The sequence below is a fragment of the Brachyistius frenatus genome, unplaced genomic scaffold, assembly GCF_029030835.1.
Source record: "Brachyistius frenatus isolate BFR_SWC_R1_liver_20210118 unplaced genomic scaffold, ASM2903083v1 Contig_64, whole genome shotgun sequence".
In the NCBI taxonomy this organism is placed as follows: domain Eukaryota; kingdom Metazoa; phylum Chordata; class Actinopteri; family Embiotocidae; genus Brachyistius; species Brachyistius frenatus.
Window position 1 is genome coordinate 838,518 of NW_027210663.1, and position 25,435 is coordinate 863,952.

Sequence of the window (25,435 nt, forward strand, 5' to 3'; positions counted from 1 at the left end):
TACAGACGCCTCGTAAAGGATCGGCTGGATTGTCTTCCAGCATGCAAATGAAGCACGTCCAGGATGAAGAGGCGTTGTGGTCCCAGCAAGTAAACCGTTTCCTGAAATGCAGCCCGACAGGAAATAATCACCCACAGTTGTCTTTTTCTCCATTTTGCCCCCCTCCCTCTAACCCCCCCGCTTCTCCTGGTCCCTGTTAAAGCGTTCGTGTGAAGTCCCTCCTGGTGAAGAAGAGCTCCCGCAGGGTCAAAGCATGAAATGGTTGAAGCAGAGCGGCCTGATGTTTTTCTCCACGGTTGTTTTTCTTTTTCCATAAGACAGAGACGTTCCATTAAAAAAAAAGGCACCATGCACATTTATCGACCCAGATGGGAAGAGAACAAAAAAAAAAAAAAAAACAACAACAAAAAAATGGGAAGGAAAAAAAAACATCAGCAGCTGTGGATTCACCCCTTCCTACTCTCTGGGTCAAACGTTAAGGCTTCTGTTTCAGATTCATCTGTTAAGGCACCCTTCAGGGGAGAAGAAAGAGAACAGGTGTCAAAGCTTTTCTTGTTAAATTTTTTAAATGAAGACAAAGTGAACACTCAAAAACGATCTCACCTCTTTATGTACTTAGCTCTCATTTTCATAGTGACTCAAGCGCTTCTTGGTCTTCAGCTCTTTCAACCACTGAGGTGAGTCTTCCTCACTACAAAGATAAGAGACAGCAGAAGTTAAGTGGGCAATTGTAACAAAACATTGTGTTTAATTACGTGAGAGAGAAAACTTATTTTAATCTGACTGGTGTTGCTCACCCATTTTCTTTCCCGCCAGGTGGGGGCAGCACGCGCGCTGCCCGAGGGAGGAACGGGGACTTGGGAGAACGGGACAGCTGGGAGGGAGAAGGAGTGGGTGCATCAAATTGATTGTCGGAGTCACCTCTCTTCCTCAGCTGGGCCTGACAACAGAGTGGGACATATTTTGTAAAGTTCATTATGCATTCAATGTGAGTTTAAAATGAAAGAACACATTGCAAAAGAAAGTATTGTGCAAAAGAAGAAGTGACCAATGCAAAGCCTGCCTGGTGCAAATTGTTATTCACTGCATCAGGACGAGTTACCAAACATGCTGGCTCACCTTTAAAGCTGAAGGATCCACTCCAGGGAACAGAGCGATCCTCTGTGGCTGAGAGGCTCCTCTGGCTGGCTCCTCACAGTCTGAGTCATCATCTTTACTCTCAGCCTTTGCCTCTGCCATATGGAGAGGACAAAAAAAGGTTCAGTACTTTTCCTAGAACTCTCCCAGGGGTGGAAGGTCCTCCAGGCTATTGTGATTTGCATTTCTACAGCAGGGCCAAAGGCCCGGCACGGTTAGGCAAATGATTCTGCTGATGTATGACCAGTGCGACAGATTCAAATTCTCTGTCGTCCTCTGCAGAAGCAGATCCTCGTCCTCAGGCAACCTGTTATAAAATCTCTTATCCTCATCCTGATCATTGTCGTCAAAGCAAATCAACACATTTTTAGTTTGTAGATTTTTTTCAAATTGTAAATTTAAAGGTGTAAACAATGCTGCGTAAATGCAATCATACTTGATCCATTAGAACTGTTTCATGCTGCATGCCCCAAACTTAAAAGTTCCTGAACTTTAACATTAACAAACCACCAAACTGGGACTTTTATGAAGTTAAAACTATTTCCTTGGAACTTAATTTGGACCCTCATTGCTCCAGTGGAACATCAAAAGGTTCCTGTTCCCTGGGGAAAGTGGCTGCAGGTAGAAAAGTACCTCGTGTCAAATACAAGCATATAGTCGATAGGAGGAGGGGTGCACTTTTAAGAGCTTCATTAATGTTTTAGCTTGTCTTGTTTAGTGCCAATATGAAGATGAATGCAGACTTAATAGTATGAACCTGTGGAGTCTCGGTAAAGCCAGTCCTCTCCCTCTCCCTCTCCCTGTCTCTCTGCCGGCCCGGCACTCTGACGGGCCGCCCTGGACGGCCGTGTCCGCGGGGCTCGTCTCTTCCCCAGCTGGGCTCTAGAGCGGAGAGCGCTGGTGTCCAACAGAGCGATCGGAGTCTGGATATCGAGACACAAAAAGGAGAAGATGAATCAGAAAACATGTGACATTATGGAGAATACAAGTGTCAGTGCAGCCACAACACGCATGACAGGCCGGTAATGGTGAACTGAGCAGTGGTCAACACTTACATCAGGGAAAGCGAGTGGCTGGCTCTCAGATGAGGACAAAGGAGAGAGGCCATCTGGAGTGTCAGTTTCAAACTGTGAGGCCGCATCACCTGGCGTGAGGGGTGAGGTGGGTTTCCTTGGTGAAGGACTGAAGTTGCTCTCTGAACTGGGAGTGGCAGGTGTCAAGCTGCCATACATACAAAAGAAAAATAGAAGTTTAAAATACTTCTGAGAACAGCTCTGAGGTCAGGTCAAACACAATCAGAGTAATAACTTTTCTGTTATTTCTGTCAAGACTGTGGGAAGAAATGATGAAGATGACTTCACACCTAAAAACAGACTTCACAAACTCCCTCGTCACCCAGACAGGGATACACGAAACAGATTTGTATAACATACTGTACAATGTACATGTTCTGTGTCTGTTATTGTTGTGATATCTTTTGGCCACAGGAGGTCAGCAATCCATTACAATATAATTACTGACAGAGGACCTGTCAGTAATTAGAGGATCCATCTGCATATGAGAAAACACTGAAGTTATTTTAGTGAGGCTGTGTCCTTCTGTCTTTTGTCACCACGATCAGGTGGAGGTTATACAGGAAATACTTGTTAGGATTCATTCATGTTTGGGTTTCAGGGGAATTGCTTTCAAAAGATAACGTGGCTTTATCAGTCAAACAATTCATATCAGAGCATCTGTTATGTAAAGATTTGGTCAGAATCTCAAATCTGATTACAAATCAAATGAAAACGGTGTTTTATAAATGGTTGCAGAGACTCGGCACAATTCGATTTTTTAATCAAGTCATCTCATTCTATTTTAGATCTTTACAAGGCTTTCTGCAATATTCATTTAAAAACAACCTTTACGATAGTCCATGAACCTCTTGTGTTAATGGACCTGAAATGTCTGTAAACAAAACAATATTTAATCTAAATTACATACAAGTCCTATAATTAAGGTTGTTGCTGCTGGTTTTAAACATTTTTATTGATCGTGCCTTTAAAAAAAAAATCTAAGTTAACTGAGGCGCAGCCTTCAGATTTTGCATGTATAGACTGGTGTGTACTTCCTTGTTCCAATTCTTCCATGATTAGTTCTTTCAGTTAACGTTTTACATGCCAGTCTTACATTCAAGACTTTAGCAGGTTTCAATTAAAGTTAAATCCAGTTTTGATGACATGAACTATTTAGAAGCAAAATGAACATAAAAATCATCACTTTAAACATCTGTTGTAAACATGCATTACATTGTTTTGACACTTCTGTCTTCAACATTGACCTATCGCAGCTGCAGTGGACAGTCCCAATAGTTTGGGACCATTGACTTATGCTGTTTGCACATAAACACACTAAACACATTGAAAGACATCACATTTCTGGGTATCGGAGACAGCTTGAGGTGTGTTTACCTGTCATCAGTGCGCAGTCCGGTCTCCCAGGTCCCATACTGACTATCAGACTCACGGACCAGCGTCTCGGAGTCGTTCCCCTCGTCTTCACCACTCACACTTTGCTTCTGCTGCACCTGGAGGTCAAGAGGGAGGAGGATAATTAATGAATGACAAGGAATCAAATTGGACCAGAGACTAACTCGAGAGACATGAACAACAATCTGACCCCATGTTGGTGAACGTTTGTGGTCCGTTCACATTCAAAGCCAAACTCAAGATTCTGTTAATGTGACAAGTACAACACATTATAATGAATAACAAAGTGTAGTAGTTGGTGAATGGACGTCATCACTGCTACTGCAGAGCCGGCAGTATTTGCTGATAGAACTGCAGGCTGTTGAGCTTGAGCAGTGAGCAGTGGTGGGAGGAATGATGAAAGGTGATGGGGATGAGTTAATGGAGACGGGACCAGAGTGGGGACAAAGACGGAGATGGGTGGGTGGGTGATTGAGGGTGTGTTTGCTGCCTACCGAACCGTACCTCTTTTAATGAGGCTGGTACAGAGGACATACTGTCTCTAAACCACACAGAGCTGCCAGAGGCACGTCTGCACGTGAACTGATAAACCCTGGCCTATATAAGAAAAAAAAACAATAGAAAATCACTCCGTCCTCAGATGTTGCCTGAGGGCGTGGACGGAGAAATATGATACACCTGGCTCGGTAATAGCCCAGGTTCCTCGACTGCGAGAGCAGTTCACCAGCGATGTTTATAGGAGCACCGACTGTAGATCAGAGCGCTCGTTCTTAAAGCGCCATGAATGATTTCCCTGTTTTCTGTTTTCTTTGTGTACGTGAGGGCGGAGACACAGGAGTGCAGGAGAGACATGAGAGGTGGGGTGTTACTGTGAATATCTTTGATTGAGGGAGCATAAAATAGCTGAAGAGAGTGAGGAAAAAAAACAAAAAAAACCAACAACAACAGCAGTGCAGGATGTCATTCATCACCGAAGCCCTTCCTGACGGGGAAACAGAACAGTGAGAATGGCATTCAATAACGCTCCCTGCATCTGAGGAAGCACTCGCACTTCAGCTTATCGTCTTCCCAAGGATTTACAGCACTCACACGTTTCAAGATGACATTGCAGGGTCACACCACTTAGCCTCGAACACACACACACACACACACACACACACACACACACACACACACACACACACACACACACACACACACACACACACACACACACACACACACACACACACACACACACGAGAGTCCTGAGTGTTTAATAGGTGACAGTATCCCCACAAGCACACGAGGGGCAATCAACCGTTCCTGTCGGTGTCCGAACCAACACAGTGATTTTACACGAAGCAGGAGGAAGCTGTGACCTTTTTAGGCAAGTATTTCTACATACATCGCTTGATCTAAATCAACACCTGAGTTACAAGAGGTTTTTGTGACGGGCCCCGACTTGAGACAAAAGCAAACATAAAATTTTGAAATCCCTCGGAAAGCTCATTAAAGCAATGAGCTGGGTGGAGGTGTTTTGAGGGGCAAAACGTAACTGTCCAAGAACGAAGACGGCGCCTCTCGTCACGACCGAAGCGCAACCAGGTTGGCTTCCTTTGACGTTCGTTGGGTTGTGCGCCGAGAACTCGTTCCCCAGGGTCAGACTGTCAGCACTGAGTTCGAGGCGTCCGAGGGAAAACATTCAGCGCAAACGAACTGAAGTCTGCCGGGATGGCACTTGATTCCCCAACGTGGCAACGAACCCGCTGACCGTGTGTTAAAAAGGCGTGAGCATCTTGCTGACAACACATTTGCTGCTCCTCACTCCCCCTATTCGCCGAATTTGGCGATCCGCAAGTAGTTTTTGTTCCCCCAAATATTGGACACAAAATTGTATGTGGGCTTTCTGCTCGAGTTTCAGGACTCTGATGACATTGCAATATGTCCAGTGGTCACAAAAATGTGTTTAACTCAGGTGCTGATGTTGATTAGGCGACATAACTTGGAAAAAGGATTAATGAAAGTTATTGCTGCCCCCCTGCTCTGTTTATTACTGCGCTGCACTGCATTTGTGTGCAACAGGAACCGTCTCTGACTTTTTGATCCACCCTCGTACATATCTCATATCAATGAACAGCTAATTCTGAAAACAGTGAAAGCTGAGAACGGCATCGGTTCTCTCACTTTATGTGTTTACAACAGAGTGTGACACGGTTCAGCTCAGTTCCCGCTGTACCTTTTGCTATTATTTTTCGTCCGCCCCTCTTCTTCATGTTGCTGTACTCTGCTATCACTCTCGGCAAAAACATTGAACTAGACCTCATAAAATCCTGGTGATAAAAATTCCAATCCTATGCGTCTGTGTGTGTTGCTCAACCTAAACACACCCAGAACGCACCCTCACTCGATCAGCGTAGAGGAGGGTCATTGCCTTTGTTGGAACATGTTGGAGAGGTGACATTATACACGATCTAAGGATTTGCATGGCGGGCTGCTCAAAGCAGAGGTTGTAAAGCCCTTTAGAGGCTCATTCATAATCTCATACCGTTTATTAGTCAGGAAAAAAGGGGCTTTCAACAGCCTTCGTACTGAACTTCAACTGGTTCCTGTCTATTTTCAGTTTTTGTCGCAGTCTGCATTAATCAACAGACAATGCCAGATTACAGATGTATTGGCCGAGCAACAAAAACCTTTTAAGCGTGCAGATTCTTCCCTTGCTGGGCTGAATGAAAACACGCAGGTGCAGAATGAAGAGAGCCCCCTGAACCAACAGGTCCCGTAGCGGTGATTTGTCAGGAGGAAGGCTTTTCCTTAATAACATTAGCAATAGCCAACTTCCCCGAGACAGGAAGGGTGTGTCAGGGGAAACAACATAACAAAGAGCGGATGAATGGAAGGATGAAGGAGAGAAAGGGCTGATCACTAAACAGGTCTGATAATCTGTGGAGGAAGGGGCAGGACCAAGGCCTTGGAAACTTCTACTCAATAATGCAATGACAGCTGATTGCTGCAAGGACAGCGGTGTACGGACTGCTCCGTCCTCGAACAGTTAAATAGAAAGTGAGTAAATACGTTGCTGCTCCTTGAGAGGCAAAGGGCTCTGATGTAAAGCACTAAACAGATGGTCTTACGTCAGAGTAGAAAGCAGAGTGAGCAGTGACTGAAGCTATAATAACTGTGTTTACATGAACACAGCATCCGAGACACGAGCTTATAAACTGCTTTATGAAACTGTCGAGGAATGTGTTTGTCTCTCTGGATCACTATCAGCACGCTAAAATCGCAATCGTTAAATCAGGTCTCGCGAACCATAAACATCACTGCTATGAACGTGGTGTGGTTAAATGACCAAGGCATGAGCTCCTCCTAGTTACTGTAAATTGGATCTGATGAGACCTTCTCATGTACTGCAAGTCTATTGCCAGCCATAAAAACACACTCGGTCACAACATTGTACTTGCAGTACATCACCACTTTATTCTCGACCCATCTGCTGTAGGGTGGAGTGGAAAAATATGCTCTGTGCGCACCGCAGTAATCAATATCAATATCCTACAGATATTTAAAACAACTGCTCCCGCGAGCACCGATCTCATGTCAACAAATGGGCCTCCGAGCCGCATGTCAGAGGGCTTACATTAAAACGAACTCTGCTCGGCACACCTGAACAGTGTCGTGTTATTCTTTCATTAAATAAGTAGCGCATACAGACAAAGGCTCAACGTCGTACAAAGCAAATGGTAAGAAAGAGAGCGAAAGAATGTAAAAATCTGACTTGGCTTAAGATTTCAGCTCAGAGTGCACTGAACCTGATTTAAAGGATTATTTTCAGTCTGAGGTTTGTTTTCCTGGTTTCTGCCAATATGATGAATGTTTGAGATGAACTGATTGTTACTTAACCGTACACATCGATGGATCTCAGGTTTGGTGGAAGTGTTGTTGCTTGTAGCTGGATTTAATAATTCAAGGATACAAAACACATGTACACTGAAGTTATATCTCTGAAGACCGTTATTAGCTGTGACACCAAATTCGATTTTGGGTATTGATGAATTTTTAGTGATGCTCACATACTTCTAACAGACAGGTTTGTCCTGTTGTCAGGTCACACTGGTCCCCCCCAAAAACACACGGCTCTGATTGGTTCAGCTTGAAAAATATCCTTGAACGTCTAAATCTGAAAATGTTTGTGTTCATTAAAGATCCAGACTGGCTGTTCAAGTCGGGAGTGAAAATATTCTTACATTATTTATTCTCACTGTCATTTTAAAGTTAGGCCCGATTTTCATTTGAAATGTTTTCAATATTAATTAGTGTATAATCTCCTGTGTTGTTTTGGTCTGATATGTTTTTAATTCTTTTTAATTTTGTTTCTTTGCTTCTTTGTGTTGACTGGTTGTCCATCTCATTTGTTTCAATTCTGTTTTATGTTGCCGATGTTGCGTATAAATGTGCTATATAAATAAACTGCCTCTACATGACTCTATAACTACGTAGCCACATCTCATGACATCCAGTGGGTGATTTTTGAACATGGTTGACATGAACAGTGAGTCAGTTTATACAAATACAGAAGCTGATATGACACACATTGCATGTCAGAGTACTCAAATGGTTTAGAAATGTGAAAATCGTGCAATGTCATTAGAGATTATGAGTGACTGGGAGCTATCAGATGCCAAAATCTATCTTTATATACTAGTACAACTAAATTCAAAATAATGGAGTACAGACTCTATGAGAATAACGTGGTAAGAGAACAGCTAAAGAATGAGAGATTCAAAATGAGAGATTTAAAAGCCTTCAAAATTGCAAATTGCTCTCTGGTAACCAGATATTGACAATATACATTGTGGTATTTCTCTCCCCGGGAACAGGCTCAAGCAAAAAGGATACGAATAATGCTGACAAAACTACTAATCACAAAATCACAGTCAAAGCTAAGGCTGGGCAACATTTTAAATCACAATATCTATGACCAAATACCTCATTATTGATATTGTGCCAGTATTCTGGGGATTACTATTGGTTCTATGAAAATATTTACATAATGAGATTATTGATAAATAATCACCAGTAACGTGTATATAATGAGTGTTTAAAGTAAAAGAACAGCTTGAACCGCCTGGTAGGTTCAGAAAATTATATCCCTTTACTGCAGCCTTTGAAACAAAATCAGCACTTATGGCATATTGTAATGTTATGATATTAAAAATCTAAGACAACATCAATATAATATTGATATATTGCCGAGCAAAAGCTTTTCAAAGCAGCCCAACACCAAATACATGGTTGTGATCAAACACATCAGAGCCACAGGAGAGACAGTTTGGATACAAATGTAAACCAGCATGTCTAGATGTGGCAGCTGTGATGCCTTCTTCAATAGTATTCATTGTTTTAAATCACAGACGCGTATAATAGCTCCGACTGCAGAACCAGTTTCTACTTATGGGCTCAGAGAGAAATGGAAAGCGGCAGTTATCACTTGGACTGCCTCCTCTCACCCATTTACTGGCTTCCTGGTCTCCGTCTATCAAATCCGACCATTACCGCCCTATTACTGTCATGTATCCACTGACCGGATCGGTGGCGAGGCCGGCAGCTCCCACAGACCACAGTTACAGTTGCCACATGATGTCATGAAAACAACTCTTATCTTTAGGAGCTGTGACTCATGAGGTGTTGCACAGCAGTTGAACAAACAGGAGTTAAGCTTAAAGACTGGAACAACTTCCCTGCAGGGTATCAATGTCCCTTGTGGAGTTTTAAATCTGACCTTCACACAGACCAGGTTAGATGTGGAGGCGAGTGACAAGAAGCCGAGCAAATCAGATTTTTGCCATCGCAAGAGTTTGGCAACACAAAGATTATATTTTTAAACAATAATCCCCCTTTTTCTTCTTTTGTCAGTCTGTGTGCGTACTTATATTTCTAAAAACCCAATGAGAGACAACAGAATGACCTAAAGAACCAGTATGACAACAGCTTTGCTAAACAAAGACAGACAGGATTTACGTTGTACCAGGGATATTGTAAGATGGAGATGTGATGAAAGCATAGAAAGAGATGGATGAGAAGCAGACGGGGGTGCATAACGCAGCCGATGGATGAGTTCCTGACATGTTTGGCTACAGACCAAATAGTTGGTGGAGGAGACGCGCAGCTGTTAAGACAGTGACATGGACATTGCTGCAAAATGACTTGAATTCCTCTTGTACTTTATTTAACTCCAGCAGATGTTGAAGTAACGTGACCGATCATGTATCACTATGGTGCCCGGCAAATACATATACAAATGTATTGTTTGTCATTAGTACCGGAGCTTCCCTGATGTGTGTTTGTTGTTGAAATGTGTGTGTGTGTGTTGTCTTACAGCAGTAGGCGTGTTGGGTGCCGTGCGTCTGCGTAAGGACAGGCGTTGCTGGCTGCGCAGCGAGAACCTGCGGATGGACTCCCTGCTGCGGGAGGCCAGGGAGCGCAGCGAGTTGGTTCTCTTGAAGTCGCCCGTCCCGTCCTCACCCCTGCCTCCCCTCTCCACCGAGGTGGACAAAAAGTTGAGTGTCCCGTGAAGGGAGCGACGGACATTCCCCACCCATCCAGACACCTGAGTCTGAGCCACTGACAGTTTGTCCCCGAGATACTCCATCACGACCTGGTGCTGGCAGGACCTGCCGTGTCTGAATACAGCCAGTGAGCTGAGCTGGGTCTCTTGTTGTTACAGCAGCAGGATATCATTAGAGTCTAGTTATGCTGGAGAGATAGCAATCCATGGGATGGTGTCCTAGGTATTCACTGGTGAGTGTTGCAGGGTCAACACTGCAGCAGTGAGGTAGGTGACAGAGAGAACAACACAGCTCAGCCAGTTTGATGTGGTGATGTTGGCGGTGTCTCACAGCACTGCAGCACAGACGGTCCGGTGACCGTCACCGACACTTTCCCCAGTTTCACTTCTAAATGGCCTTTCTGCAGTGCAGTCCTACTGGAGCCGTCAGGACTCTTGTTTCAACTCATCACTGTCGAGGCTCCAGGCTGTCGGCCCGAAGTGAATTGTGAAGCTTTCTAATGTCTATTTCGATGCTCACAAGATACACTTGCTATGATACGCCTGGCACAGCACCCAAGTGGGCATGTAAAGGTTACCTAAGGCCAGTAATTACTATTAAGCTAAGCAGGGCACTGGTCGATGAGACAGCCTGAAAAACTGCTGTGCTGGCTTTCAACAGGTTCCCCAGACATGTTTCTCTGACTTCAAGTACACAAAGTACCAGTCGACCTACGCAAGTACAGAAGTGGCCACCAATAATTACAGAATCACATTCTCATCAAACCATCTGTTTGGCAAAACCTTCACTTATCTATTTCCATCACAGAGGTCGTCTTTTTTATTTTAAACAATGCTCCGTGGCACCCCTGCCAATCTTCTAGGTGCGAGCTTCTCTGTCCTGATCTGAATTACAGACAACCTGACGGTGCTCCCAGACCTGACGTTGATGCCGTTTCTCCCAAAACGAGGCTCGGACTCAAAGTCAAAAAATCCGTCCATCCGACGAGGCTACATCCCCATAGTGCGTAGAACTATGCGATCTCCTGGCAAAAAGCTGCGGAGGGAAATGGTGCAGGACAGCTGGAGGCAAAAGGAAAGCTGCCGTAGTCATTCGTATTCCATGAGGAAGACCAGAGGGCAACCAGTGCAGTGCCAAACAGGGGAAGCAGCACACAGCGCTGTGGTAGAGAGGTCAGATCCGGAGGGGAGAAGAAAAATTCTTCTCTCCTCGCCTTTTTCTGCAGGTACGGGCAGGTAGGAGAAAATGCGTCAGTGCTGCTCTCTGTAGTCCAGTGCTATAGGACTCACCGTCAAGGAGAAACTGGAGGGAGAGAGGGAGTGCAGGACGAAGTCAGGGAGAGTGAGAGAGAGAATGGGAGGTCCCTGATTCACAAGCTTGGGGGGGGGGGAGAAGGGGGAGGGTGATATACGTTCTGCGGTGCTCGGTCGGTCGCTCCAGTTGCAGGGAAAGACAGCAAAGTGACACAGTCAGAATAGCAAGGCAGTAGAAACAAATGCAGGAGGAAAGATGGAGAAAATATTAAACATGTGGATGCGGAAAGAAAAAAGCTGGAAAGAGAGAGAGATAAAGTGAGGGTTTACAAAGTGTGATACAATCAGAAAGGAATGAGCGCAAGTGCAAGATCATATTTAGGAGAAAACTATAAATAGATGGATCTGACAAGCATGAGAGAGGGGAGTGAAAAGACAGGTGGGGCTCGATCAGTGCAGTGAGATCGCAGTGTATGCTCATCAACCGGTTTGTCAGCACAATGTAGACAAACACAAGAATCAAAACAGACTCACTCGGAGTCAAACTCATGCAAACATTGGAACAGACTAGAAAACACTTTCTGGTGCACGCTGTTAGCTTTAACAGATTTCTGCTGCGATCTGGTCCTCTAAATAAAGCCACACCGGGCGACTCCAGATGAACTTTAACCCCACAGAAAACTGGGACAGAGGGGCTCCAAAAAGCTGAATTCCTGTCCACATATGCCCCCTACAGGTAATCTGATTAATGCTTCTTTGAAGTCCTGTGAAAAAGGCAAGTGTGCCGTGAGGTGCTCAGTTTCCAACAGCTCACAAACTGACCACTCGCACATACTCCTTAGCCTCAAAATGGCTGCTTCTCTCTGGGGATTTGGACTGTTTAAAGACAAAGCAACGGACAAACAAACCCACTAAAAATCACTTTATTTGTTGAATATTTGACATCTGCAGGTTTGTGAGGTGAAATAATTTTGATACTATACCATTTCAATGTAATAATAATATTCTAAACTTCAGGATCAACCTTCAAAATGATGCTGAAACAATTGAGTTGACTAATCAATCAGTCAATCCACTGAAAATGAATCAGTTATATAAATTAACTACATTATAATCAATTTGTTCAGCTAACTAGTCTTTTGTTCCCACTTTACAAATGTGAGGATTTGCTGCATTTCTGTTTTATATGACTGTAAATATAATAATATTAGTAGGAACAGACAAGTATTTGAAAATAGATCACTATGGGATGTGGGAAATAATATTTTATTGACTTAACAAATCGCCAAATAAAAAAAAAGTGTCAGACTAATAAATTCTGAAAATAACTCATTTACAGAACTAATCCAAATAAATTGTATTTAAATCATCCAAATGGTATATAATACCACTATGTACACATATATTTTTCAAATAATTTGTTATCAAACACACACTGCTAGTTTAGATTTTGAGCATCTTTTGGTTGCAATATTCTGATTATTTGAACCTGCAGTGGTGAAACTTTGCCTCCATCTTCTGCAATAGACTCCTCTGCTGCTACTGTTGCGGCGGTAAAATGACTCGTTTCACTATCAGAATTAGATCCATTCGGTCTGATAACAAACATGAAGTGGAGAAAAGCTGCATGATTTAATCATTGTATCCCCATTCAAGTTAGCATCGGGCTAAACTGTAAGTTAGCCACTTCAACCAGCGGACATCTCCGGACCACATGTTTAGTATAAAATCATCCGGCCGGTGCAGGGAGGTCTCACCAGGCACCAAATATAATAATAATAATAAAAAAATCTCCTTATTCTGTAGTATACTGAGAGATGTATCTGATTAATCAGCATTGTGTGAAGTCCTTTGGTAAGAATATTCATGTATAGGTAAAAGTCCCGCACTATAGGACTAACAGAAAGAAACAATGACAAAGAATTGTCGGCGGATTAACATTGAAGTTATACAGGATATTAAGAAGAAACACATCACCACTCCCTTCCTTTCCTCATATTCCTCCTCCCAACACGAAACATCATCGACCGGGAAGTGACTCCAAGCTGCTCATCACTTCCCCTCCTCTGACCTCATCATCCTGAGTCCAGCCAGAAACCCGACCAGCAACCACACGAAGAAGATGAAATGGGATGTATCTAAAGTACATACACTCTGCTGTATATAATCACTACCTGCTGTACATGCAGCATCGTGTCCGAGGATATATAAGTCTGACAGAGAAACAGCTGTAATAAGAGAGATGTGCTGTCACTTACCCAGAGGCAGGATGGAGAAAGACAGCACGACCACACGTACAACACAGCTCTCAGCCCGGTGCCCATCTCTGCTCTGCTGCACTCAGCAGCCTCAGACCCTAACACTTAGACCAATGATGTCATCACACCACTATTACCTCATCCCTGTCAGTGGGAGGACGCTCCGCCAGCCGACGCAATTTTAGGATGGGTAATGATATCTGCCAACAGATTTTTGCCTTTGTACTGTATTTGTAATTTCTGTAAACAGCCACTTTCTGAACCAGATTTATAGATCATATGCTTTGTGAAACTTTGCTCTTTATTTTTGTGAGTATGCATTTTAAAACATCTAAATTAGTCATACCACCGTGTTTAGGACTTAATTATGTGAGGTGAGGTTGTTCGCTATATTAATATACTGATAACAATCTGATAACATCAGGTGCATCTTGGGGATGTTTTTGTCACATTTTAAACAGCAGAAATTTTACAAGCCGAGTCATCATTGAAGAACCATTACGTAGTTAAAACTGATGAGCTGATCGACATGACATTCATCAGCAACTGTTTTGATAATTGAATAATCATTTAAGTCATTTTTTCTTGTACAAATGCAAAAGCATTCCTTAATTTCAGCTTCTTGTGAAGATTTGTTACCTTTTTTGTCTTACGTGATAATAACCTGAATATCTTTGGGTTTTTGAGCTTTGAGGTGGACAAAACGACTGGCTGTTATAACATCTGTAACATGCTGCACATCTTTGAACAGTTCGTATTATTACGTCATATTAAATCCTCTCCACTACTGCGACCTTTTTAAAGCAGCACAGTAGTTTCAACAGCTTTTTTCAAACGCAGCACCAGTAAATGGCAACGAGGACCCAATCAGACACCGAGACCGGGTGACATTCACAAACTGAAACGCAACCACTAGATGGTGGTAGTGACTGTGAATTTATGGTGACTTAATCTGAGCTCTGTATCACCGCAGTGTGCAATTGTTAAGATACAACCTACTGTACTTCTGGGTTCATAGTGCAGGCCAACAATCAGTCTCAGTGACAAAGAGCAATTTGTGTACAGCAATTGAACACTGTTCATGCTTGAGATGTGTGTGTATGTATTATATACAGCTGCAAACATGCAGACATATGTTTGTTCATCCATTTTTAAATGTAAGAAAAAAACAGATGTGAACTCTAAATTTCAAAGATAGGAATAGCAGGTGTAACCGATCATCATGGAGGAACAGTTGCACAAAAATTAAGTGTCTGTTTGGCTGCAGGACACACAATCATTACGGGACATTTCACTTCACAGATTTCCCTGATAAATGAGTAGTGAGAGTGTGTACCTATAAACCATTTGCCCAATCCAATCCTGAATTACAGACCTGAGAAGGTGTTTGACCGCTACTTCCCTAGAATATAACGTGGGCTGGGCAGAGGCGAGTCAAAGAGGCCCGTGCCTTCAACATTAGTCACCAGCTCTTTCCTACCTGAACCCAGCAGCAACCAACTTCAATCAACTAACTGCATTCCACTGTCTGATTCAATCCACAACACACACACACACACACACACACACACACACACACACACACACACACACACACACACACACACACACACACACACAAATTCAAACACATAAAGCACCGCTCACACTCAAGCACACACAGATTTCCCTCGCCGTCTCAGCAGTCCACGTGAAAACAGTGATTTGGAATAAAGGGCTCACAGCCAGTCATCCAACTGACGCAATGACTTGGGGCAGCAGGTTTTTAAATCTCACTGAGTTACAGCTACACAGTCTTGCTGGTGCCGAGATCGAGCTGCAGCCTGACTCACCCAGCTGTGACGGTCCCGCTCTCTGTGGGCGCTGCGACTCCTCATCCGGGAGAGGCTTCCCTCCACGGCGCTGCCCGAGGGAGCTGATCGCCGCGACACACTGCGAGACCGCATCCTGTTCAACTCCTAACGACATAAAGAGACCAAAGTGAACGCCTCATACATCGGGAAACATATCATCTCTGAAACGCTGTTCACCAACATGCAGGAGGCTGGATTGTGAATCTGAGAGAGATTTTCATACGTTCAGGAGTAAATGCTAATATATTTTGATTTGATCTTATATTGATTCATTTTACTGCTAATATTAACAGTTATGAGAATATATGTCACAACCTGCCTCCATTTTTTTTTAGTTTTAAGTGGTTGTTTTGTTCTATACTTACACATATAAGGAGCATATTGTTTGCACTATATTGCAAAATAACCTGTATTTTGATAATGCAGTATGTCTATATGTGGATAGCATTGTGTCCTAATCTACCCTTCAGGGTCCGATCTAGTGTTGAATAGCCAATTTAATTAATTTATACAGAAAAACAACAACATCCACACCACCTCCTTTAGAAAAAAAAGAAAAGACTACAGTAGATGGAATGCAGCCATTTTCCACATTAAATTATTCATTTAAGCCTCTGATAGCCTTTCCTGGATCCGTCTCACTCACCTGGGATCCCTGGGTTCTCCTGTGGCTCTGGACCTCTCCCGTGCTGTCTGGAGGCTGTGGCTGTCTGGGGAGCCAGATCTGGTCTGCAGGAGTGCCGCTGGAGACTCCCCCAGGAGAGTTCCCTGTTTTGGCCTCTGTCCCAGGAGAAGGGCCCAAGTGGAGTGGCTCATCCAGGACAGCAGACCAGTGCCTCTGTGGAGCCTGTAGCCATTCCTCCTCCCTGAGGAGGAGCTGTTCTGGGCTGATTTTGTTGGCATGTTTTCGGGGTTCAGCGACGGGCATCGCAACGGGCCAAAGCTCCCATGGGTCCTGAGGAGACACTGTCCATACTGGGCTGGAGAAACCCACCGAAGTCTGTGGTGGTACCTTCCAGCTGACATCTCTTTCGGGTGTAGGCTGTAACCTTGACCCGAACTCAGCATCTAGTCCCTGAATACTAGAGCCAGGAAACAAGTCTTTACTCTGGGAGGGCTGAGTCTGGGATGTAAAAGAGTCGATGTCTAGAATGGCAGGTTTGTACGGCTCCTTCCAGCATGTTGAAGGGTCACCGCGTTGAGAAGTCGCCTTAGATGACGGCTCATTCCTGAGCACAGAGTCCAGATCAAAAACTTTAGGCCTCAGAGATGCCGACTCCAACCTCAGCCTCTCCTGCTCCTCTTTCTTCTGCTTCTCTTTCAGTCGCTGTCTCTCGGCTTCTTGTTGTTTGGCTACAAGTCTCATCTTCTCTGCCTGCTCTCTTTCCATCTTCTCCCTCAGTCGGCGTTTCTCAACCTCCAGATTTTGTTGTCGGTCCCTCTCTGCCTGTTTTTGCTTTTCAAACTCCAAGAGCTGCCTTTTCTCCATCTCTCTAATCCTCTCTAAATCTTCCTTCCTTTGCCTTTCCTTCTCCAGTTCTCGTTGTCTCAGCCTCTGGTTTTCTAATTCCTGTCTCTCAATGTCTAGTTGTCTCTGTCTCTCCCTTTCTAAATCTCTTTGCCAGTGTTTCTCCAGCTCTCTCTGCTTTTCCCTCTCAATCTCCTTCTGGCGCTCCTTCTCCATTTCCCTTTGTCTTTCCCTCTCTTTATCGATCTCTTTTATCCTTAACATTTCCTGTTCTAATGCTAACTGTCTCATTTTCTCTGCCTCTTCTCTCTCCATCTTGTCTCTTAGTCTGTGTTTCTCAAGTTCTAGGAGCTGCTGCCTCTCCTTTTCTTTCTGCTTCTGTCTTTGAAACTCTAAGAGCTGTTGTCTCTCCAGCTCCTCCATTTTCTGTTTCTCCTTCTGGATTTCCAGTAGCCGTCTTTCCTTGTCCAGCTCCCTCTGCTGCTCTTCCTCCTTTTGTCTTTGCCTCTCTCTTTCCTGTAATTTCTCTCTTTCGATCTCTCTCTGTCTCTCAAGTTCTCTTCGTTTTTCTCTGTCGAGTCTTTCTCTTTCAAGTTCTCTCTGTTTCACCCTTTCCAATTCTTGCAGTTGCTGTTTTTCAAGCTCTATCTGTTTCTGCCTTTCCAGTGCACGCTGTTTCTCCTCTCTTTCAAGTTCTCTTTGTTTCACCCTTTCCAATTCTTGAAGTTTCTGTCTCTCCAGCTCAATCTGTCTCTGCCTTTCCAGTGCACGCTGTTTCTCCTCCAATTCTCGTTTCTCCTTTTCGAATGCTCTCTGTCTTTGCCTCTCAAATTCTCTTTGCATCTCCCTCTCCTTCATTCGGGCAAATTCTAAATATGTCTGTTTCTCTATTTCCAGTTGTTTCTGTTTTTGCCTTTCAAGCTCTTTCATTTTAGCCTTCTGTCTTTCCGTCTCTTTATTTAGTTCCTTTTTCTTTTCGACTTGTATCATTTCCTCTTTCGTATGTCCATCCAAGGCTCTGACCTCTCTGGGTGACATGTGGCTCCTCATCATCATCTCCTCTACTTGCTCTTGAGATTGAGAGATTTTTCCCAAAGCTTCATCTAAAGATGGATTCCTCCTTATTGGGAGAACCTTTCCGTGAGGTCCGCCCAGAGCAGACCTCACAGAGACATCATCAAAGGGCACAGTCATGTCCCCGATGCTTGATGCAGCATCTCCTGGAGAAACAGGCTCCTGTATTTGCCCCGTCAAGGCAAAGTAAGTTGCCCTGGGTTTTGGCTGCTCCTCTGCCTGCAGCATTTTCAAACGTTTCGGGGCTCCAGCCACTTCATCGTGCTCGGCCACTCTCTGCTTGTCTCTGTCTTTATCCAAAGCCACCTGTGCTTCCTTCTGTGATTCCTTCAGCATTCCTTTCTCCACACCTACATCTTGGTCGAGACCTGCAGCGGTCCACTTGGGTAAGGCTCCTACTCTCAGATATCGTGGCAGCGGTTCTGTCATCATTGCCAAAGCTGGCTGTCCTTGTGCTGGACCGGTCCTCTCTGCTGCCGGCCTGCTGCCCTCTGAGCGTCTGGAGCGGAGGGTCATGGCCTTATCCTCCCACTGAGCTGATGGGACGCTCTCACTCACCGCCCTGTTCTCCTCGACCGCCTGCACTGTGTCAAACGCGTGTAATACCCTCAGAGGACTTGAGGGAGATACGGGTTCTTTGTAGGTGGCAGTGACCAGAGTTCCCTCATCCGCCACATCTCCTCTCTTAAACGACGGGCTGCTGGGCGAGTCCTTGACTGTGTTTCCAGATTTGTCCTCGTCCATCATCAGCACGTTGTGCCTCTCCACAACATTTTCAAACAAGGATGCCCGCACTGTCTGTACTTCAATGCCAGGAACACTTTCCTTGGAAGTAGTGCCGAATATCTGTCCTGCCTCAGGTCCTTCAGGTGTGGAGGTCTTTTTAAGATGCTCTTGGAATTCGTTTAAATCCCCAAATACCTTCTGGTTATTGGGAGTGACAACCGACTCTTCAGCCTGAGAAATTAAGAAATACACTGAGAATTCTTGAGTGATAAAAACATGCGTGTGACCTAATATCAGGGTTTTTTTCTCAAACTTTTTTTTCACCATTTATTTATTTTATATTTACTTGTACAGTACATGTATGTGGCATGAAATGATGCTTCACACCAACGCATTTATAGCCTTAACTAATTATTAAAGCCTGTTCCAAACACTATGTATTTCTTTCAAATGGAATCGTGCAAAAGAAATACAAGCTTTAAGAAACAACTCTGAACTGAAAAACTTAAAATGAGAAAACAGAACACACAAAGGAGTTTAATTGATTGAGGGAGCAACTGTCGGCGGGAAAACGGTGTCCCTTTGTTCTATGTTGGCCTCATAACAGTGGGTGTGGTGCAGAAGTGATAAGCAAAGCCTCTCTGTATTGAACTTTTCCCAGTGATCTCAGTGTTTCATAACAGGCAGCCTCTGGGGATGATTTATGCTCCGGCTGTGTTAGGTTTCACAGTTTTGTACGTCCGTGGCAGCAATCCTTTGTGTGTGTGTGTGTGTGTGTGTGCCACATTTGCTGTATGGAAATTTTCTTCTGAACACAGACAGACTTTGGTCCTGTGTAAATGTAAGCACTCTCGGTATAATTCAAAAATGATTTTCCTATTTGTGTATACAGATTGTGTACATAGGAACGGATACACGATTAAGTTCATCCTGTAAATTTCCATTACATTTGAATTATTTCCCAAGAGCTTATATTCTCTCACTATTGTGTTTTCTTCTTTTTCTTAAGTACCTGGGATATTATTTTGACAGGGTATGACAAGAAACACACTGAAATGCAACTCTGGTTAGAGGTTAGCATGCAAAAGCTTTACCTAGCATAAAGCAGCGACACAGATTCTCATTGTTATTCTCATTTGCCTGCTAAACACAGACTGAACCCAACAGACACCAGCTCCTGCAAAGCTTTGTCCCTCTCTTACCCTCCTCTGAGGATCTTTGCTGATCTCATGGCGGTCTGCTGCCTCAGTGAGGGAAACAAGGTCTGGTGACCTCTCGGATGAAAACCTGATGAACACACGTCACACAAGACAAAAGCCATGCATGACAATGGAACTCGAGGACAAAAAACACAGAACAAAGGCAAACCAAAGGGGAGATGAAGAGCAGCTCTTACCTTTTAGTTAGGTCTAGGGGCAAGGGGCGGGGCTTCAGTACTGGTTTCATCACAGGGCTCTGGTTTGGCGTTGTATCCTCCGTCAGCTGCTTTATGATCAGTTTAACACCCACTTGCGGCTCTGTTTCAGGAGCCGGCTGCACTGGCGAGAGAAGATCTGACCCTTGACATGTGGTACCTGTCCCAGGATGGGACGACGAATCAAGGAGAAGACTGATTCGCGACTTGATGCTGACCCTGTGCTTCTCCTCATCAGTCTCTTTCATGGTCATTTCTTCAGTCTTTTTGTTGCTTTGGTCTGAGAGGGCGCGACTAGCTACTCCATCAGTACTTTGCGGTGTGGTACTGTCCGGGGTTTTATCTTGCTCCGTCTTCTGTGCCGGGGACTTCTCCTCTGGAGTGTTCTCCTTAGTGTTTGCCTGAGGACTTTTACAGTGCAGTGAGAGACCAATAAACTCAAATTTTGACGTGAGGTCAGCTGAAAGGGGTCGTCTCCCGCCCCAGCGAGGAGCAGGTTGTGGTGTCTCCGCCTTAGTTGGACTGCCAGGGAAAATGGATGATACAGGTCTGGGCCTGGAGCCTCTGGGCTGGGGTCGCAGTGGCACAGAAACTTCAGGCTCAGCCTTTTCTTGTCCTTCAGCTTCCTGCCCTACCTGAGCAAGAAAACCCATGGACTTAGCTCTGGTAATGGACGCTCCATCTTTAGTGTGTGCCTTTTGGCCCTTCTCATCTTCCTTTGTAGTTGTTCCAGACCACTCTGCTGCTGGAAGATTTTTAAGCCTCTTGGAATAAGCAAAGCTGGATACAGCAGGTTTCTGCCTCCCTACTGCCACGGGAGGAGTTGGTTTGCTGGGGTCTCCAGGGTCAAGAGGAGGGGCTGGTTTGAATGGCTGCACTAATGGCTTTGTTGTTTGTCCAGTGTTCAACTTATTTGATGTTTTAAAGTAGGTAGGAGAAGGACGGTTGGGGTTGGTTGACACCAGCTTGGGTTTCCCAGTAGCAACTGGTTGCAGTGGTTTTAGACTGTTTGGAAGCTCTGGTTTATAGCCAGCAAGGTGAGTGGACTCTGGTCGGGGTTTAGGAGCAAGTATGGGCTTAATGGTGGGATTTTTCTCCACAGAAAAAGGTTTGGGAGACAGCCGCGGTTTGGCAGCTGGGGCGGGTTTGTTTGGTTCCGACGCGATGATTCGGGACTGACTGATAGACGGGATCTCGATGAGGCTCTTATTGCTGGAGTCAGTCAGGGGAGTCAGGTGAAGTCGTCCTCCCGCCACTGTCCTCCCTACCTCCCCAGTCTGAACCTCCACCTGAGCAGCCATCCTCTTTAACAGCACCTTTCTTCAAGTAGAAAGAAAAACAAATCTACTCAGGATAATAAAAGCAGTTTTATTATTGAGGTACTCAACAATAGCACTATATCAAACAAAGTCTAATTCATAATTAGCTTCAAAGTACTCCATCAAGCCATTACTGTATAGTTCGCCTTGGGAGTGCCTCACATTACAGCACAATTATATTCCTTAGTGAGAAAGATAAATATAAAACATTATTGATCACTCCAAAAGGTAGAAGCTCACGTGTTGGTTGCTGAAAAAGGGATAATGCAAATTATTCACGGACAGTTTTTTTCTTCCACATTGAAACTGATGGGCCTTTTTCACACAAGACATTTTGACATCACACAGTAGCAAAAGCACAGGCAGGAATAATGAATTAGTCAAGTGCAAATTTAATAGTTTACTGGGATTGTTACTAGCAACACTAGTGATTTTTCCACTGGTGGTCGATTAAGGTTTAACATTAAAATATATATATATTTTTTGTCTCATTCAAGCGGAATTATTTTACCAGTTTGAGCAAAATGAGTCCTGCATTCATGAATCGCAAAATGTCTCCTCTATTAACTATTTTTTTTTAAATGTATGTAAATATATTTAAATATACTGTCTATAAAATAAAGGCCCTCCTCATTGGAGCCATTCTGACTCATCATAATATCATTACAGGCAAAAAACAATCACAGGTGGTTACCCTGGGACAGGTCCATTAAACTTGCATAATACCAGACGCCGACAACTGACAAAGCAACGAGACAATAATCCTTCATGTATATAATTACACTCGTGCCTTTTCTCCAGGGACATATGAAAATGTCTGACGTCAAAGAGGACTATTGTTTGAGCACCAGCTGGACTGGTGGTGAGCTTGAGTTGTAACACATGTATTTGATGGCTAGTTAAACATCTTTCCTTTATTTTTATGTACACTAAATTTGTTTTATCTACATACTTTGCACTCGTTCAGTAAATGTTTTAATGTTGGTTGCACTGTTTTGTTAAAAAAGAAGAGATGTTACAATAAGTTAGCCGAATTGACGGTGTTGCTTTGTCTTTGCAAACAGTGTTTTGTTTTTTCATAATGAGTTACATACTTAAGTCTAACATAGCCTGGAGTCAGCATAATTACTGCCTTTGCTCGACTCCTTTCATTTAGGACAATATAATATAATTGACCTTAAACATGATCCATTTCTCTTCTGTCACAAGCACTTGCAATATATGAAATGAACTGAGTTGAATTACTGGTGTAGTAGTGATCCAGACCGCATTCCTTTCAGGTGGCTCCTGAGAAAAGGAGGGCTGGACGCCGTATTGTTTTCTTTTTCATGTTGTAACACAGGCTTAGACATTGAATGGGGGATTCCACTGCAAACTCACACCAGACTGCCATTAAAGATTAAGCTCCACCCCTAATGAACTTTCAAAATGTTTATTTTAAACTGACTCATCCATCTAAAGGAGGCATAGATAAATATGCGATAGCTGACGTGAACTAACTCCATCCTTTTGACACACTGTGATAATAATCGTTTGATATGTTGTCTGTGAAGATAGAAAACAACTCAAGCACGTCTGTGTTAGCCCTTTAAGAGGCTCTTTCTTCACATCTGATAATGCTTTCCACATGTTGCTGTGCCGAGTTACTCTGCCATGCAGACCAGCGAGTTCCTTCGGAATAAAGACATGCTGGATCAAACTGCTGCAAAATAATCCCGACGTATCCTACCTGACCAGATGTCAACCGTCTGCTGTAGAGCTTGGGCTTCTGTTGTAACCGAGGTGCGATGTCATATCACACAGGAGGAAGGAGCCTAAGAGGAACACAGCGTGTCAACAAAGCACACACCAGCTTTTCACTTGCCAAGACTGACGTAGAAATCACAGCAGACCTACAACGGGGCTGAGAAAATGTTTCTTCACTGCAGCGCTCTCTCACACTGAAGCAAATAGATGCTAATGTTTACACTGACACAGACTTGAGTAAACATAGTCACGCATACATTGGAGCTGATGGCATACGTAGACATCAGGTGCACAAACAAAAGTCATTATCTTAGTTCTGCTATATGCTGACCTTTTTCTGTTCTTATATTTGCATTATGTTATCGATTACTACTCAACCACCGTCACACACTACTTTTTAAATATATATATTTAATATACACATGTAAATTCAATCTACGAATGTTGGGAACTGTAAAATCCTGCTCTCTATTTCCGTGGGAGCAACGTCTCAACATGTCTACCGTTTTTCCCCCCCCCCGGTGTACCTCATTATACACATCGGCTGACGAGTTACAACTACGCAGCAGCCAATTCATATATTTCAATTCGTTAAAATAAATAAATAGCTGTACAAATATGGAAAACACAAAGACGAGCGGATGCGGATGATGATGCTGGGAAAACACGGTGGGTTACAGAAATCGAAAAAGTTTCAAACTTCGAACTTTAGATGCTGACAGGAAACGCCTTCGCCAGGATGGAATGCTAAACATTCCCTGTGATGGTGGGTCGAGCAGCCCAGCAGGGATTAGGAAACGGTCCGCCTTATATAGACTTAGAAATAACGACTGAGTGTCATCCCCGAGAGCCACGAACAACAACTGTTAATACGTGAGAGATCTGTACTTCTTCATGCACGCTTTGTTTAAAATCCAATGCATTTGACAGGCATCTTTAAAAAAAAAAAAAAATGCAAGAAAAAAAAACAAACAAAAAAAGTTATATTTCTTTGATGTCTTAGCAGGAAATACAGACAGGAGATGAGGGCTCTGGGTGAGCCGGAGTAGTGTCTGTTGGGTTTAAGGCTTTGATTGTTAGTAGCAAAAAAAAAAAAAAGTCAATAACCTGGTTCAGCCAGTTATACGGAGAAGGATTTCCTTACAGAGACAATAGGCAAGTTCACGCCATCTGACCTACAAACAACTAAAAGGAGAAGTACGGTCTCTCTTAAGTGAGATCTCACATGGTGTTGAAACAAAAAGCTTTACATTACAATCCACAAACATGTATTGTGACAGTGCAACAGCTAAAGCATCAGCTGAAGTTCCCTGCTGTCACCCAACAAGAGTTAAGTGTGTATTAATTATTAATCAAGACGTGTTCCTGTAAAATTTAGGTGTAAAAAAAAAAAAAAAAAAAAAAAATCAAGTCTGCACGATTAAATAAAAGTGTAAATGTGTTCCTGTATACAGACAACAAAAATCATAAACACAGCACAATTAAGAATTAATTCATTAACACCGATAATTTGTAGTGATTTAACTAAAAGTGGCTGTTTTAAAAAAACAACTATATATACTAAATAAAATACATGAATCTGGTGGTTTTCGCTCGTCGCTGTCCCAAACCAGAATCTGCAACAAGTGCTACCTCTTCCCCCCCCCGGACAGGACGTCCTGCCCGCCTGGCCGGCCCAGAACAGGAGGGGTCGTTTAATGCACCGAAAGAAAACTTGTGCACAAGTACTGAAACGAGCACGATGCGAACACGTCGGGTTCACGCTGTCTTTTTTAATATTTATTTATTTTATTTTTTTCCTCACAAATACGGAGGACAGATTAAAAAAAAAAAAACGCGTCAACGGCTCGCGGGCGGTTAGCAACCGTTGAAGCTAACGACTCAAGAAAGCTGAACTCGCAAAATGGAAACACTTTTTTTGGGGTTTGTTGAGTGAACCTGTGTTTTCTTTTTAGCTTTGGGAGACAACTTACCCACACAGTAAAGTCCCCGGTTGTTGTTGTTGTTTCTTCTTCTTCTTCTTCTCCTCCTCTTGTCGAAACAACTTCCACCACCATAACATCCAAGTGCTATCCCGTCTCAGGTTGCGGTGTTGTTGACAGGCTGCGCGAGCTCGGAGTCTGGTTCCCCCCCCCCCCCGGCGCCACCTGCGTCTTCCGGTTCTCACTTTC

General features: G+C 43.7%; 1 protein-coding gene across 1 annotated transcript; it reads right to left on the minus strand.

Moving 5' to 3' along the window:
- Positions 1-177: 177 nt before the first annotated feature.
- LOC138625611 (uncharacterized protein KIAA1671) lies at positions 178-25,435 on the minus strand. Its single transcript, XM_069706630.1, has 13 exons — positions 25,238-25,435; positions 23,248-23,332; positions 20,182-21,519; positions 19,988-20,072; positions 16,164-19,016; positions 15,497-15,622; positions 3,588-3,703; positions 2,193-2,358; positions 1,895-2,060; positions 1,120-1,232; positions 798-940; positions 604-691; positions 178-512 (listed from the first exon to the last, which is right to left on the minus strand). The coding sequence occupies exons 3-12, from the start codon at positions 21,498-21,500 to the stop codon at positions 616-618; spliced, it is 5,163 nt and encodes a 1,720-aa protein (XP_069562731.1). The 5' UTR covers positions 21,501-21,519; positions 23,248-23,332; positions 25,238-25,435; the 3' UTR covers positions 178-512; positions 604-615.